Below are 12,542 nucleotides of genomic sequence, written 5' to 3'. Positions count from 1 at the left end.
GAAGCTTCCTCTATTTTCATGGATAACATTTGTGAGGGTAGGGAAACAGTTAGCGGTTCTTTTGTCAGCAGTGGCCCATGTTAAGCCCCAAAACAGAGTGTTCTAGGGACAGGACAGAGCAGGCTGTCCTTATAGAACCTCCTGCCTGTGCAGGTATATAAGTCAGTAAAGCTTTAGAGATGGTGGACAATCTACCATTTTGCACTCACCCCTCCTAGTTCCATTTATGATTGCACTGTAAATTGTGCATATAAGTCACCTAGATATGTTTTCCATTACAGGTAAAGGGACCCCTGACCATTAGGTCCAGTCGCAGACGACTATGGGGTTGCGGCGCTCATCTCGCTTTACTGGCCAAGGGAGCCGGCGTACAGCTTCCAGGTCATGTGGTCAGCATGACTAAGCTGCTTCTGGCGAACCAGAGCAGCACACAGAAATGCTCTTTTTCCGTTTATCATTAGGTGAGAAATAAATTGAAGCCCTCAAAATCCCCCCCAGGGGGGACAGCCCTAAAACTGTAAACTGGAAGAAGCCATACTTGGAAATGTTCATAGGTGTGCAATCTAACCCACATGACTATGTTCAGATCTGAGCATGGTATGTCAGATACTAACCAGAAAAGTTTGCTCCAAACTGAAATCCTCCCCCATCCCTACTTGTAACAAGTAGAACCAGTACAATCCCTACTTGTAACAAGTACAGCCAGTCTAATGCATTTACAACCATCCTTCAGACCATTCAACACAAGGTTGGGAAGGTAGCTCAGCATGTGAAGTCATGCAACCCTCCACAGATACAAATATGGAATTTACATGTACATACACCAGAAAATTGCAAAGTGGAAAACAGAAGCAGACTTACGTCCTTGAAAAGTCTGGCAGAGTAAAATGCTGAGAATCTTGGGGGAATGCACTTAACATCTCTCAGCAGAGCAGTATTGATTTGATTTGATTTGATTTGATTTGATTTTTAGCCCCACACAAGGATTTCCTAACCGGGGCAACGGAGTAGGAATGTTGTGCTTTTCCATGCTTTTAACAGCAAGACCTTTGGCAACAAACTACTTTGCTTGCCTATTCACACATCCCTTTTTCTTTTCTTTTTTTAAAAAAAGGTTTATATATTGCTATTTTGCATTCAGCTAGGTTTTAATATTTGTTTCGTACAATACCTTGCATTAAATAAGAAAGAAAGGGAGTCTGAAGTTTCAAAAAATAAATAAAAGGGCTCACAGTGTGCATACATTTCTCACGCAGTCTGCAGCTCTTTTTATTTTGGAACTATTAAATCACCATGTTCTCTCCTTTGGTACCTTAATGGCGGTAATGGCAACTGAGCTTAGGAGCAGTACTTGTGCTAATTTACTTATTAAATCAAGGGGAAATAAAATACATTTTCTCCTGCCACTCATGGCGAAAAAAAAAAAAAACCAAGTTATTTTTTTAACCTAAATTAACAATTTATATTTTATGCACTTTTTTACACATTTGCTTTGAAAATGTAACCAGTGCACATGAACATTGTGCATTGTGGAGAATAGTGCCTGTGAAGCAAAATGAAAGCCTAAAAAGGGAAGGCTTGACTTGACCTTTCTGTGAAAACTGCACACTTTTGCCTGACGTATTTTGTTGTGAGAACATTAATTTAAAGTGTGCTCAACAAATCTTCAGGTCCTCAATTAAACTAAATGGAACAGACATGGAGATACAGGAACCTACACCCCTGCCCTTAGATCAACCCATCATGCTTGCAAATATTCATGTCTTGTGTGGCATTTACAAGAAATTCAGTAGAAGTTGAGAACATCATTGCCTAGGAGCTTATTCACATGAGCAGGCTTTTCCCACCAAAGCCAAGCTAATGAATAATGATTCCCCCCACCCCCCCGTGCCATGATAATTGCAGCTGCCAGTTCAGCCATTATTGGATTAATCTGTATGCAATTTATTTTTGCCCATATGTTTTTGCCCAAATTAGTCCTCCTGGGGATTAAAATTATTCTGGTTTTCGTCAACATTCTATCAAATTAATTAACAGCATATCAACCCCCCCCCCAAAAAAAAAAAATCTACCTGAAAAAATGTCCATATTTTAGTTATTAAAATAAAACAAAAGGGAATATTTCTCCTTAAAAAAGGTGGTCCGTAATGTGACAATTGATCATCAGCAGAACGTACATATTCTTATGATTCTCTTTCCTGGTTTCCCACAAGCATCTGGTTGGTTGCTGTGAGAACAGGATGCTGGACTAGATGGGCCATTGGCATCCATTCCAGAATTCTGTTCGACTTCCAAAACATTTGGAAACCAAGGTGCGGCTTCCGATTGGCTGCAGGAAGCTCCTGTGGCCAATCAGAAGCCGCGGAAGCCACGCCGGACGTTTGGGTTCCGAAAGAACATTTGCAAACCGGAAAAACTCACTTCCGGGTATGCGGCATTCGGGAGCCAAGACGTTCGACTCGTAAAGAGTTCGTCAACCAGAGAGATCAGAACTGGAGTGCTTAGTGTTACATGCTACTAGTTATTAAGTCTATGCTTTTTAAAAATGTATTTAATAGAAGAGAAAGGACTGGCCTAGACTTACTCTACCAGTGGTAGAAAATGAAAATGGAATGCATCTTAAACTGATGCCAAAGACAGGAAATGCTACATGATTTCTGAAGGATTAGGTTCCGGTTAAAGATCCCACCACAACTGAACAAGTCTATCAGAATAAGCCCAGTGAATAACTTTCATGTGGCACAGAATCTCATCTCCTACCAACAAGGCAACTTACTTATGTGCAGTTGTGGCAATAGGACATGAATTTCATTACTGACACTATTTGAGGTGTGGAAACACTGACAAGCCTTTGAAACGTTTGGCTTTCCTCCATTTCCCTTTTTATTCCATTGAACCTGATTCCCTTTTCCAGAAAACAAGCAAGACACCCAACTACATAAAAGTCAGACTGAATCAAAACTTCTTTCAATTCTTCACCCTCTCTTTTCTTTTGTTAAATTCTCCCAAGGGAGCTTCATGGTTTAAACTTGACAGACAGTCACTTATCCTCCTCCTTCCCTCCTCAGCCAGAATTGGATCTATTGTTTGGTAGGCAAACGAAAAGAAGAAAATAATCCATGTGCTCAACTGAAGCTCATTCCTTCAAGCTCTCCTGTTCCCCTACTGCTACCTGGATGCTTATATGAATTACTTATAACTTTTTCACCCCTGCTTCTATCAACTTAGGAAGCCCATTTCTTTGTCCTGGGCAGCATTTTCTGTCCCCTTGCTATTCCCATTAACATTCCCTCTACTGCCACCTGTCACCCGGGGTATAATCTGGAGCAGATACTGTTCTGTCCCAAGGAGCAGTCTAGAATGTGAAAACTTCCTAGATACCAATACAGTACTATTACCGGTACTAGATATATAGCCAAAATGGCAACATTCATGCCCCAAAGGAAATTATCAGCAGAACTGGGTGAACCCCCTAGGTCTACAGTAGTGCTAGAAGTCTTAAGGGGAATACCTTTTCTCAAACCCCACGTTCTAGCCCCGTTAGGACTGGGCATGCTCAGTAGGCAAGGAACGCTGATTGGTTGATCCATCCCTTGATTGTCATGGTGGTTCTTTACTGTACCCTCTTGGCTTGTGGTGTGCTTGGACTGATGTTTTGGACTGCAACTCCCATAATCCCTGAGCATTGGTCATGCTGGCTGAGGCTGGTGAGAGCTGTAGTCCAAAACATATGAAGTTAGGAAGACTGCCAGAGAATATAAAGACAATTTGATACTGAATGCTTCCTAACAATTCCTGATATCAAGTTAGCCCTTTTCCACTGTTGTTGCACAGCAGGTTCTTGCACAAACGATTTGTTTAGCTTAGAAGTCAGGGGACAAAATTCTCAGGTTCAAGAACTTTGTGCCCACTGACACAGTTCTTTTGCTAAGTGAAGGGAGCAAAATATACAACAATGGTATGCATCCCAATAGGTGAGCACTCATCCGAAAAGCAACTTTTAAGAAAACTTACCATTATTGATCAGGACATGAAGTGGGTAATTCTTTGCTTTAAATGCTTGAACAAATTGTTGTATGGACTTCATGGAAGCCAAATCACAGTATAAAAACTCCACTGAAAGAGGGAAAAGAAAAACAATGTCCAAATCAATTAAGTGAAAAACAGAAGTATTCATACTGGGTTTGAGAGCCTGCAACTTGACCTTTAAGTTATTTATAGACCAGCAGTATTTCCATACAATCTACTAACAATATAACATGAGAAACATATTTTTTAATATTTTACTTTGTGTTCCACTTTTTGTTTTAGGAGTCTGGACAGACTCTTTTTTAAAAAGGTTTTTCTTTAGTGGATCATTTAAGAAAAAAATGCAATAGCTCACCTTGCACAAGGACATTTTGTTAACTTATGTTAGCAGAAGGGGTATCTGACCACAATGCCAGAAACATGCGTATTTACAATGCCATAATCAAGCCTGCCCTCCCCTTATCAGGAGACTGATTTCAGTGGCCTCATGTTCAAAGATGTATAAGTGCAATTAGCCAAGGTCAACATTACTAAGAAAAATCCTTATACTGAGCTTAGTATTCCAGGAATAGCAGCAGTATATTCAAGGGGAAAATCTCAAAGCCAAAATACCTGGGCAGTAAGGACAAATGTGAAGCGACATGAAATAATAATAATAATAATAATAATAATAATAATAATAATAATATGTTTATACCCCGCCCATCTGGCTGGGCTTCCCCAGCCACTCTGGGCAGCTTCCAACAAAATATTAAAATACAGTAATTGATCAAGCATTAAAAGCTTCCCTAAACAGGGCTGCCTTCGGGTGTCTTCTAAAAGTCTGGTGGTTGTTGTTCTCTTTGCCATCTGGTGGGAAGGTGTTCTACAGGGCGTGTGCCACTACTGAGAAGGCCCTCTGCCTGGTTCCCTGTAACTTGGCTTCTCGAAGTGAGGGAACCGCCAGAAGGCCCTCAGCGCTGGACCTCAATGGGGGTGGAGATGCACGATGGGGGTGGAGATGCACCTTCAGGTATACTGGGCAGAGGCCATTCAGGGTTTTAAAGGTCAGCACCAACACTCTGAATTGTGCTTGGAAACGTACTGGGAGCCAATGTAGGTCTTTAAAGACTGGTGTTATGTACCAGTCAGGATGCACCATTAGAAGTAGCCTGAAAACACTGGACTTTTATTTTTATTTCTTTAGGAGGGCTTGGAAATATTTTCACCCAGCCTCTCTTAGACACCTGCACAAAAATAAGTAGAGACACTTTTACTTACGATCACTTGTGATTCGAGGACCCTACTCCCGCATGTCAGGAATAAAACACAACGACACATAGATTTTAGGTTAAATGGAGGTTAAAAGGCCACAACTTTATTGGTTACAGCATGTGAGTGGTATTGGCTTAGGCACTGGCTTGAACAGACTATAGTTGACTCCCCCCGCAGAGCGTGGAGTCACTCAAGGGTTAACCGCCCAGGAGGCGGAGCCTGTTGATGCAAGATACAACTGGAAGCTCCACCCCTGAAGTCACCGAAGGTCATGCCATGGCCCCTAGCCACCAACAGGGCATTGGACAGGATCCACGACCTCCGGATTCCTTTACGGAATACCCAAAACTTAGGAGGGTTAGGCGATGGCCCGAACCTTGCCCTCCAACACCACACTAAACCCAATGCCTAACCGCCAATCTAACAAAGTTGTGACAGTTTGCTACGAGGTAGGTGAAAAACCAATGAGGCTGTGCTAGTTTGTCACATTGGACAAAAACTCCTACCAGGCCCCTTGCACAAACAAGGCGACCAACCGAAGTCCATAGCAATGTCCTAACCAAAAACAACCTAAGGGAGGGTGGGCGGGTGATCCGGCGCAGGAACGAAGCGGAATGGCGGATGGGAGCCGCCGCGGCTGCTAAGGTACAGCCTAAAGCCCGCCCCCAAGCCAGCCCTATTGGCTGACTGCTAGGGGCGCGGCGCGGCGGCGGGGCAGGTGAGGCTGGGGGCGGAACGCCCCCGCCCAGGTGCTGGAGCCGGCTCCCGTTCACAACCCCTCCCCTCGCTGAGGAGGAGAGGCTTTACCAACCATGGGAAATGGTTGCAAGTAAAAACATTTATAAATATTGTAGGCCTGTATGTTTTATCTTGGAGATGAAAATGATGTTTCATGTTCAGCTGTAGATCAACATGCAATAAACATTGCTGCATAGCAGAGTATAAAATGCCGTCAGCACACTGATACTTGTTACAGATCGAGCTGCCTGTTTTCTGCATTTGCAGACTATGGTATCTGACACACACTACTGTCTTGAAAATTGCAATTCATCGCCTCTGATTATGTAGTACAGAGGCCAACCTACACCTCCCAGACAACCTGACCTACCTCACATGGTTGTTGCAAGGATAAAAATGGGATATGCATAGAGGTCCAAGTCCCTTGGGAGGAAGGGTAGGATTAGTAGGTACAGAGCTAATGGGGGGAGTATAATTATAACAATTATAATAGATTGTGTGTCAGAATTAGAGCACAATCCTAAATATGCTTACCAAAAGATGTATCTTTTGGGACACAATCCAGGTACCCTTTAAAGCCCCACCTTCACATTAAGTTAACCCATAGGTTTTCCTTGTGGATATCAGTCAGACTTACAGTTGAATCCTATATATATACCAAGCTCTGTAAAGCTTCCCCCCCCCCAGGTAAATGCTTAACCATGCCAAGTGAACTCTTTGGGATTTACTTCAGAGTAAGCAGGCTTCAAAACTGACAGTTAAGAATGTGATCAGATCTAAATTAGCCATTACTAATGTCTTATTCTTTTCCTTATCAATATACGAATAGCTATCACAAGATTTTTGAATGTGTAGCGGTTCTGGGCAAAGAAAACAAGAGAAATCACAGAATATGAACAAATTCAAATCATACCTTCTTACCATATAAACATTCAGTACAATTTATGCATAGCAGCTTCAATGTAGCTGCCCATTAGTCTTCAAAATACCTAGTAATAGCAATTCTGTCTATGCTCCAAATTGGGTACCCCCCCCCGAAGAGAAACTAAAAAACAAGAGCTGATAACATTAAAATCTAAATATGGAAACTCTAGCAATACATACTGGCAAATTATCCTCTGTTCTTTCGAAAATCAGTTCTATTCAGACATGAAAGCAGGCAACAACAAATGCACCTGCTTTTCTTTCCTCTGTGCTGATATGCTTTTGTAATTCTACCTAGGTAACGTGCTCAAGAAAAGCTGCACAGTTACAACTTTGTCAGATACCGAGGGGAAGCAAAACATTTAGATTCTCAAGGTTTGTATGATGCAGCAAAATCTATGTACAACTTGTTCTCAAGAAAGTGTGCAGAATGGAATAGGTTTCTGAGTAAGGCTGCCAGATCCTTACCTGCAAAATGGTGCCACTGCCACAGGGAATTTTTCCTGTTATTGACAACAACCGAATGAAGAAGGAAGGAAGGAAGGAAGGAAGGAAGGAAGGAAGGAAGGAAGGAAGGAAGGGGGAGGCACAAAAATAACTAAGAGAAGTAAAGGAAGAGGCACAGCCAGAGAACTGTACTAATAAATCAATCTTTTTCAAATACAGTTATTATAAAGTACTGTACTTTTTTTAAAAAAGGAGGGCCTATGTTTTGGTTGAAAACATCATTCTGCAGAAGCACTTAAGTGAAAATAAGGTTCTCTGATCAATTCAACATTTGCCTTGATAGGTGAACCTTGTCAATGGCTTTTTTTTCTGAAATGCATTTGGCTTTTTAGTGATTTAGAAGAAACATATTTTAAATATATATTCTCCCCTGAATATACTGCTGCTATTCCTGGAATACTAAGCTCAGAATAATGATTTTAAAAAGACTGAATCCTTGGCACCATTTTGAGGTACCATCCTTTCCTTTGCAACAATGAAATATACAATGGTGGGAAGAATCCAGATATGCTGGATGGTCCCAGGTGGTCCCAGGAAGAAGGCTATGAAATGGAGGCAAAGTGACCATCTTCAGGCCAGAAGGGTTGCCCTTTTAAGGCTCTGAAGTTCTCCACAAGGGATAGAGCCTATAAGAAGTGGTCAGGTGATGGAGACCTCAAAGGCTTCAGAATGTTCCCAAGCTTTGTCACAGCAACTCACTGGGAGTTATCCATGGTCCTGCAACTTCTAACCAGTTTTGTCCTACTTTGCATCACCTCCCTCTTTGTGGGATTCAGCATTCTACTGAAATACAATATCCAGCCTCCATGACACTCTTTTTTGAGGTTTCAAAATACAAAGAAAACCTTCTGCCAGCTTTAATAAAATAAAATAAAATTCCACGTGATAAAATAAAATAAAATTCCATCCAACCTCCTTTCCTGTTTCATGGGACCACTTTTGATACTTGGAAGGAACTGCAAGGTAAAAGCAGAAAACAGCTCAGGAAATACAAGTGATGTCTTTCCCTCGGAAAGCAAAGATTTTTAAAGGGGGGGGGGAGATAGTGCACAAGAATTACCATCCCAAAAATACAATGAATGCTGAGGTCCTCAGTTTTCTTATATTTGGCTCAGCAGCCAAATTTATAAGACCTAAGACTTGAGACCTGGTCAGCATGGTGTTGCTCCCACACCCAAGTGCTCATGTTTAAACAAGAACCATTTGTCAAATAACTTTGCAGCTGTAGCGAAAGCCGCCATGTCAACAACAGCCATAATTTTCTGCATGTTTATCACCCTATTTATTTCTGAATTTGGTGGCCATGTCAAACTTTTAAGGAGATTACTTGCCAAGCTATTACAAAACAAGATTTTTCCAGTTTTATCAGAAAGCTTTCTGTTTCAAAAGGAAAAGGAATAAATTGGGTTTGCCACCAAAAACACCCACATCTACTTGCATATGCTAATCCATGTCAAACACATGATAATATTAAATACCAGCTAGGATTGAAGAGCAGCTTTATGTAGAAAAGGAAAAGGAAAGAGAAAGAGAGAGAGAGACCAGTCTTGAGAGGAGGAATCAATTTTTAGGCTACATTGACTTTCTACCTCACATATAGTTTAAATTACTTTGAGAAAATATTTCACTGAAAATCTGTAAAAGAAACCAAAAGGTACAATCGGTTAACCTTCACTGTTTCAGCCATTCAACTTTCCCCACCTTAGATCATGGGCTCTCACCTAATAAAGAGATCACTGCCTTCAAACTAGTTGTTAGTAGCTCCTCCAATTTACCACTAACGCACCACATTATTGCAATGCAATCCTCAAAGAGATTCTTAACCCTATCACATTTATTAAGTAACTGTTGTAGACAGGAAATGCAAAAGAGCAAATAGGCTGTTCTATTTTAGCATGCATATTCTTACTGCAAAGTTTGTAAGGTTGCAAGTAAGTTATGTGGGTGAGGAGCGTGTCAGGATGCAGCAAAGGATTATCAAGTGTCTTTTTTATTGATAGATTAGTCACAGTGCTTATGGAACTGCATTGTGCAATATGTTGGTACTATCCAACAACAGAGCTAACACACACAGCCATCTGCCAATGAGAGACCTTTGGTGCCTATACAAGAGATGAGAGGGCAAGGTTATTCCACTGGAGTATAGGAACACATTAATATGATAATTTTGGTTTCTCAGGGTGGTATTTGGCTAAATTATTGCATAAGTATAACAATTTCCACCCGTGAAAGAGAGATTCCCCTTCTCCTCACCCTGTGCAAGCCTCCTCCATCCCCAAATCTATTACAGAGGGTTGGAATAAGGCCCAGAAAAGTTTAGGGGGGGGGCTGTGTTTCAATGCACTAAAAGAAATCATTGCACTGATAAGATGTACCCCATAGTGCTATTCTGTATATAACCATGAATTTATCAATTTTTACAATCTTAAATTCAATTCACTCCATTACAGTGCTAGTTCGTTTTTTTAAAAAAAAATACTACGTAAAAATTCACATAAAATTTCATGCATTTCTCCTAATACATGTTTTTGTATGTGATTATTCCACTTTTATGCTATTTCCACAAATATACACTGTTTTCCCACATATTTTTGTTGGAGAGCTATATCTCAAAATGTGGAGCAATGAAAGTTTTGAAGGATAACTGTGATACTACAGGGATTCTAACACAAAACTCTAAAACTGGCCAGCCATAGTGGGAAATATCTTTCTCATACACACACACACACACACACACACACACACACACACATTTTTACAGGAAAGCTTGGACATATATCTGATAGATAGATGATAGATAGATAGATAGATAGATAGATGATAGATAGATAGATAGATAGACTACCTAGTCTGATGCCTTGTCTGATGTCACACATTGCAGTGACATTGCACTGATAAGATGTACCCCATAGTGCTATTCTGTATATAACCATGAATTTATCAATTTTTACAATCTTAAATTCAATTCACTCCATTACAGTGCTAGTTCATTTTTTTAAAAAAAATACTACGTAAAAATTCACATAAAATTTCATGCATTTCTCCTAATACATGTTTTTGTATGTGATTATTCCACTTTTATGCTATTTCCACTAATATACACTGTTTTCCCACATATTTTTGTTGGAGAGCTATATCTCAAAATGTGGAGCAATGAAAGTTTTGAAGGATAACTGTGATACTACAGGGATTCTAACACAAAACTCTAAAACTGGCCAGCCATAGTGGGAAATATCTTTCTCATACACACACACACACACACACATTTTTACAGGAAAGCTTGGACATATATCTGATAGATAGATGATAGATAGATAGATAGATAGATAGATAGACTACCTAGTCTGATGCCTTGTCTGATGTCACACATTGCAGTGACAGCGCCACCCCCCTTCGGATGCCCTGAACATGAGGCTAGATGAAAATGACATGGGAAGCAGGAAAGGCGTCAACCCCATCTTTGAAGGAGCGGCAAAGCTCAAGGCACTGTATGCAGCACACCTTGTAATGACTGGTCAGAACTATTAGGCTGCGGCATTTCTTAATTTCTTGCAGGATTGGCTTTATGCACTTCATAAGATATTTAAGAGGTGAAAGCTGATGTTACAGAAATAAGATTGGCTGTCCCCTATCTTTTCCTACCGAACAAATTCTGTTTCCATAGTTGCTCTTCAGGTATGATTGCATATCTCCCTTTCAAACTCTTTTTTTTTTTACATGACTCCAAGAAAAATATTTGGTTCATCTATTTGTATTTAGTGAAAGCTATTTGGTCTTTTTAAAATATCTGCACGAGTTCATCTTTCAAAACATCACGTAACAGAAACAGAATCAGACCACGATACTCAGAAGTCCAGTTCTCCATACAAAGAAATTAAACTGAAACCATGAAACAAAGTAGAGGCAGCAGACGGCAACTTTAAAAAAATGTCAGCTCTCAGACTTGCATTGCACAGAGGTACTACAAAGAGAATTAATGGATTGGAAGAACTATCCCTAACAACAGGCACGGGAGTTCAATAATCTAAGATAGGAGGCTGCAGGAGATAACATTTCTTCAACGCTTATACTACAATAATAAAATTTCAGGCTTGGTTTTGAAAATATATACAGTCATACCTTGGTTTTCGAACAGCTTAGTTCTCGAACATTTGGGCTCCCAAACGCTGCAAACCCAAAAGTGACTGTTCCTGTTTGCGAACTATTTTTGGAACCCAAACGTCCGACGGGGCTTCCGATTGGCTGCAGGAGCTTCCTACAAGTCAATCAGAAGCTGCACTTTGGTTTCCAAAAAATTTGGAAGTCAAATGGACTTCTGGAACAGATTCTGTTCGACTTCCAAGGTACAACTGGAGAGAGAGAGAGAGAGAGAGAGAGAGAGAGAGAGAGAGAGACCGCATAGTTACATTTCTGAGGCATTTAGTACAAATGGAAAGGCATCTAGGGTAGCCCAAATCATTCGGTTAAGTGATAAACTGAAGTGATAAATAGCCAGGAACAGATTAAGACATTGTTTCATTTACAGGGAGCAACGCTGGGGATCCTTAATGAATCCAGGTAGGAGTGTACATAACCTTTACCTGCAAGTCTGAGTCTACCACTCAATAGGGAGTTGCAGCAATTCCTATCAAGCTGAGTTTATCTATAAGAGATACACTACTGCATATATGTTCCACAGTCATAATTTACAGTTTTAACTGTAGAATTAAAGCATCCAATGTACACCTTAAAGAATTTAATGTGAGATGGTATTACAGGGAAATATGTTAAAATAACTGTAGTGCTTCACACATTAAACTGTTTATAAAAAGTACCTCTCCAGAACCCAGATCTCTAGAATTATATAGTGAACAACAGATGATCACCATTTTTCTCGTCAGGATTTTGTCCCTTTCACCCAAGGGAATATTGCCATTGAATGAGAATTGCAGGCCAGACATAAAATCCATGACAAGTTGGAAACCAATAAAGATGCCACACGAGATTTCTATGCACTATACATCACCCACGTCTTAGAGCTCTGATCCAGTTGGTATTTTGCCCAAATACTTTTAATAAGCTAGGTTTCCCTTTTAATGGCTTTAAATGAT

General features: G+C 40.4%; 1 protein-coding gene across 2 annotated transcripts in view; it reads right to left on the bottom strand.

Annotated features, from left to right (window-relative positions):
• ZBED1 (zinc finger BED-type containing 1) overlaps positions 1-12,542 on the bottom strand; it is a 127,393-nt gene that overhangs the window by 29,261 nt on the left and 85,590 nt on the right. For both annotated transcript variants that reach the window (XM_033147476.1, XM_033147477.1), the window contains one exon: positions 4,015-4,116. In XM_033147476.1, coding sequence (XP_033003367.1) covers positions 4,015-4,116 — 102 coding nt within the window. The remainder of the gene's footprint in view (positions 1-4,014; positions 4,117-12,542) is intronic.

This window comes from Lacerta agilis, chromosome 4 (assembly GCF_009819535.1).
Source record: "Lacerta agilis isolate rLacAgi1 chromosome 4, rLacAgi1.pri, whole genome shotgun sequence".
In the NCBI taxonomy this organism is placed as follows: Eukaryota; Metazoa; Chordata; class Lepidosauria; order Squamata; family Lacertidae; genus Lacerta; species Lacerta agilis.
This window is presented reverse-complemented; position numbering and strand designations above follow the sequence as displayed.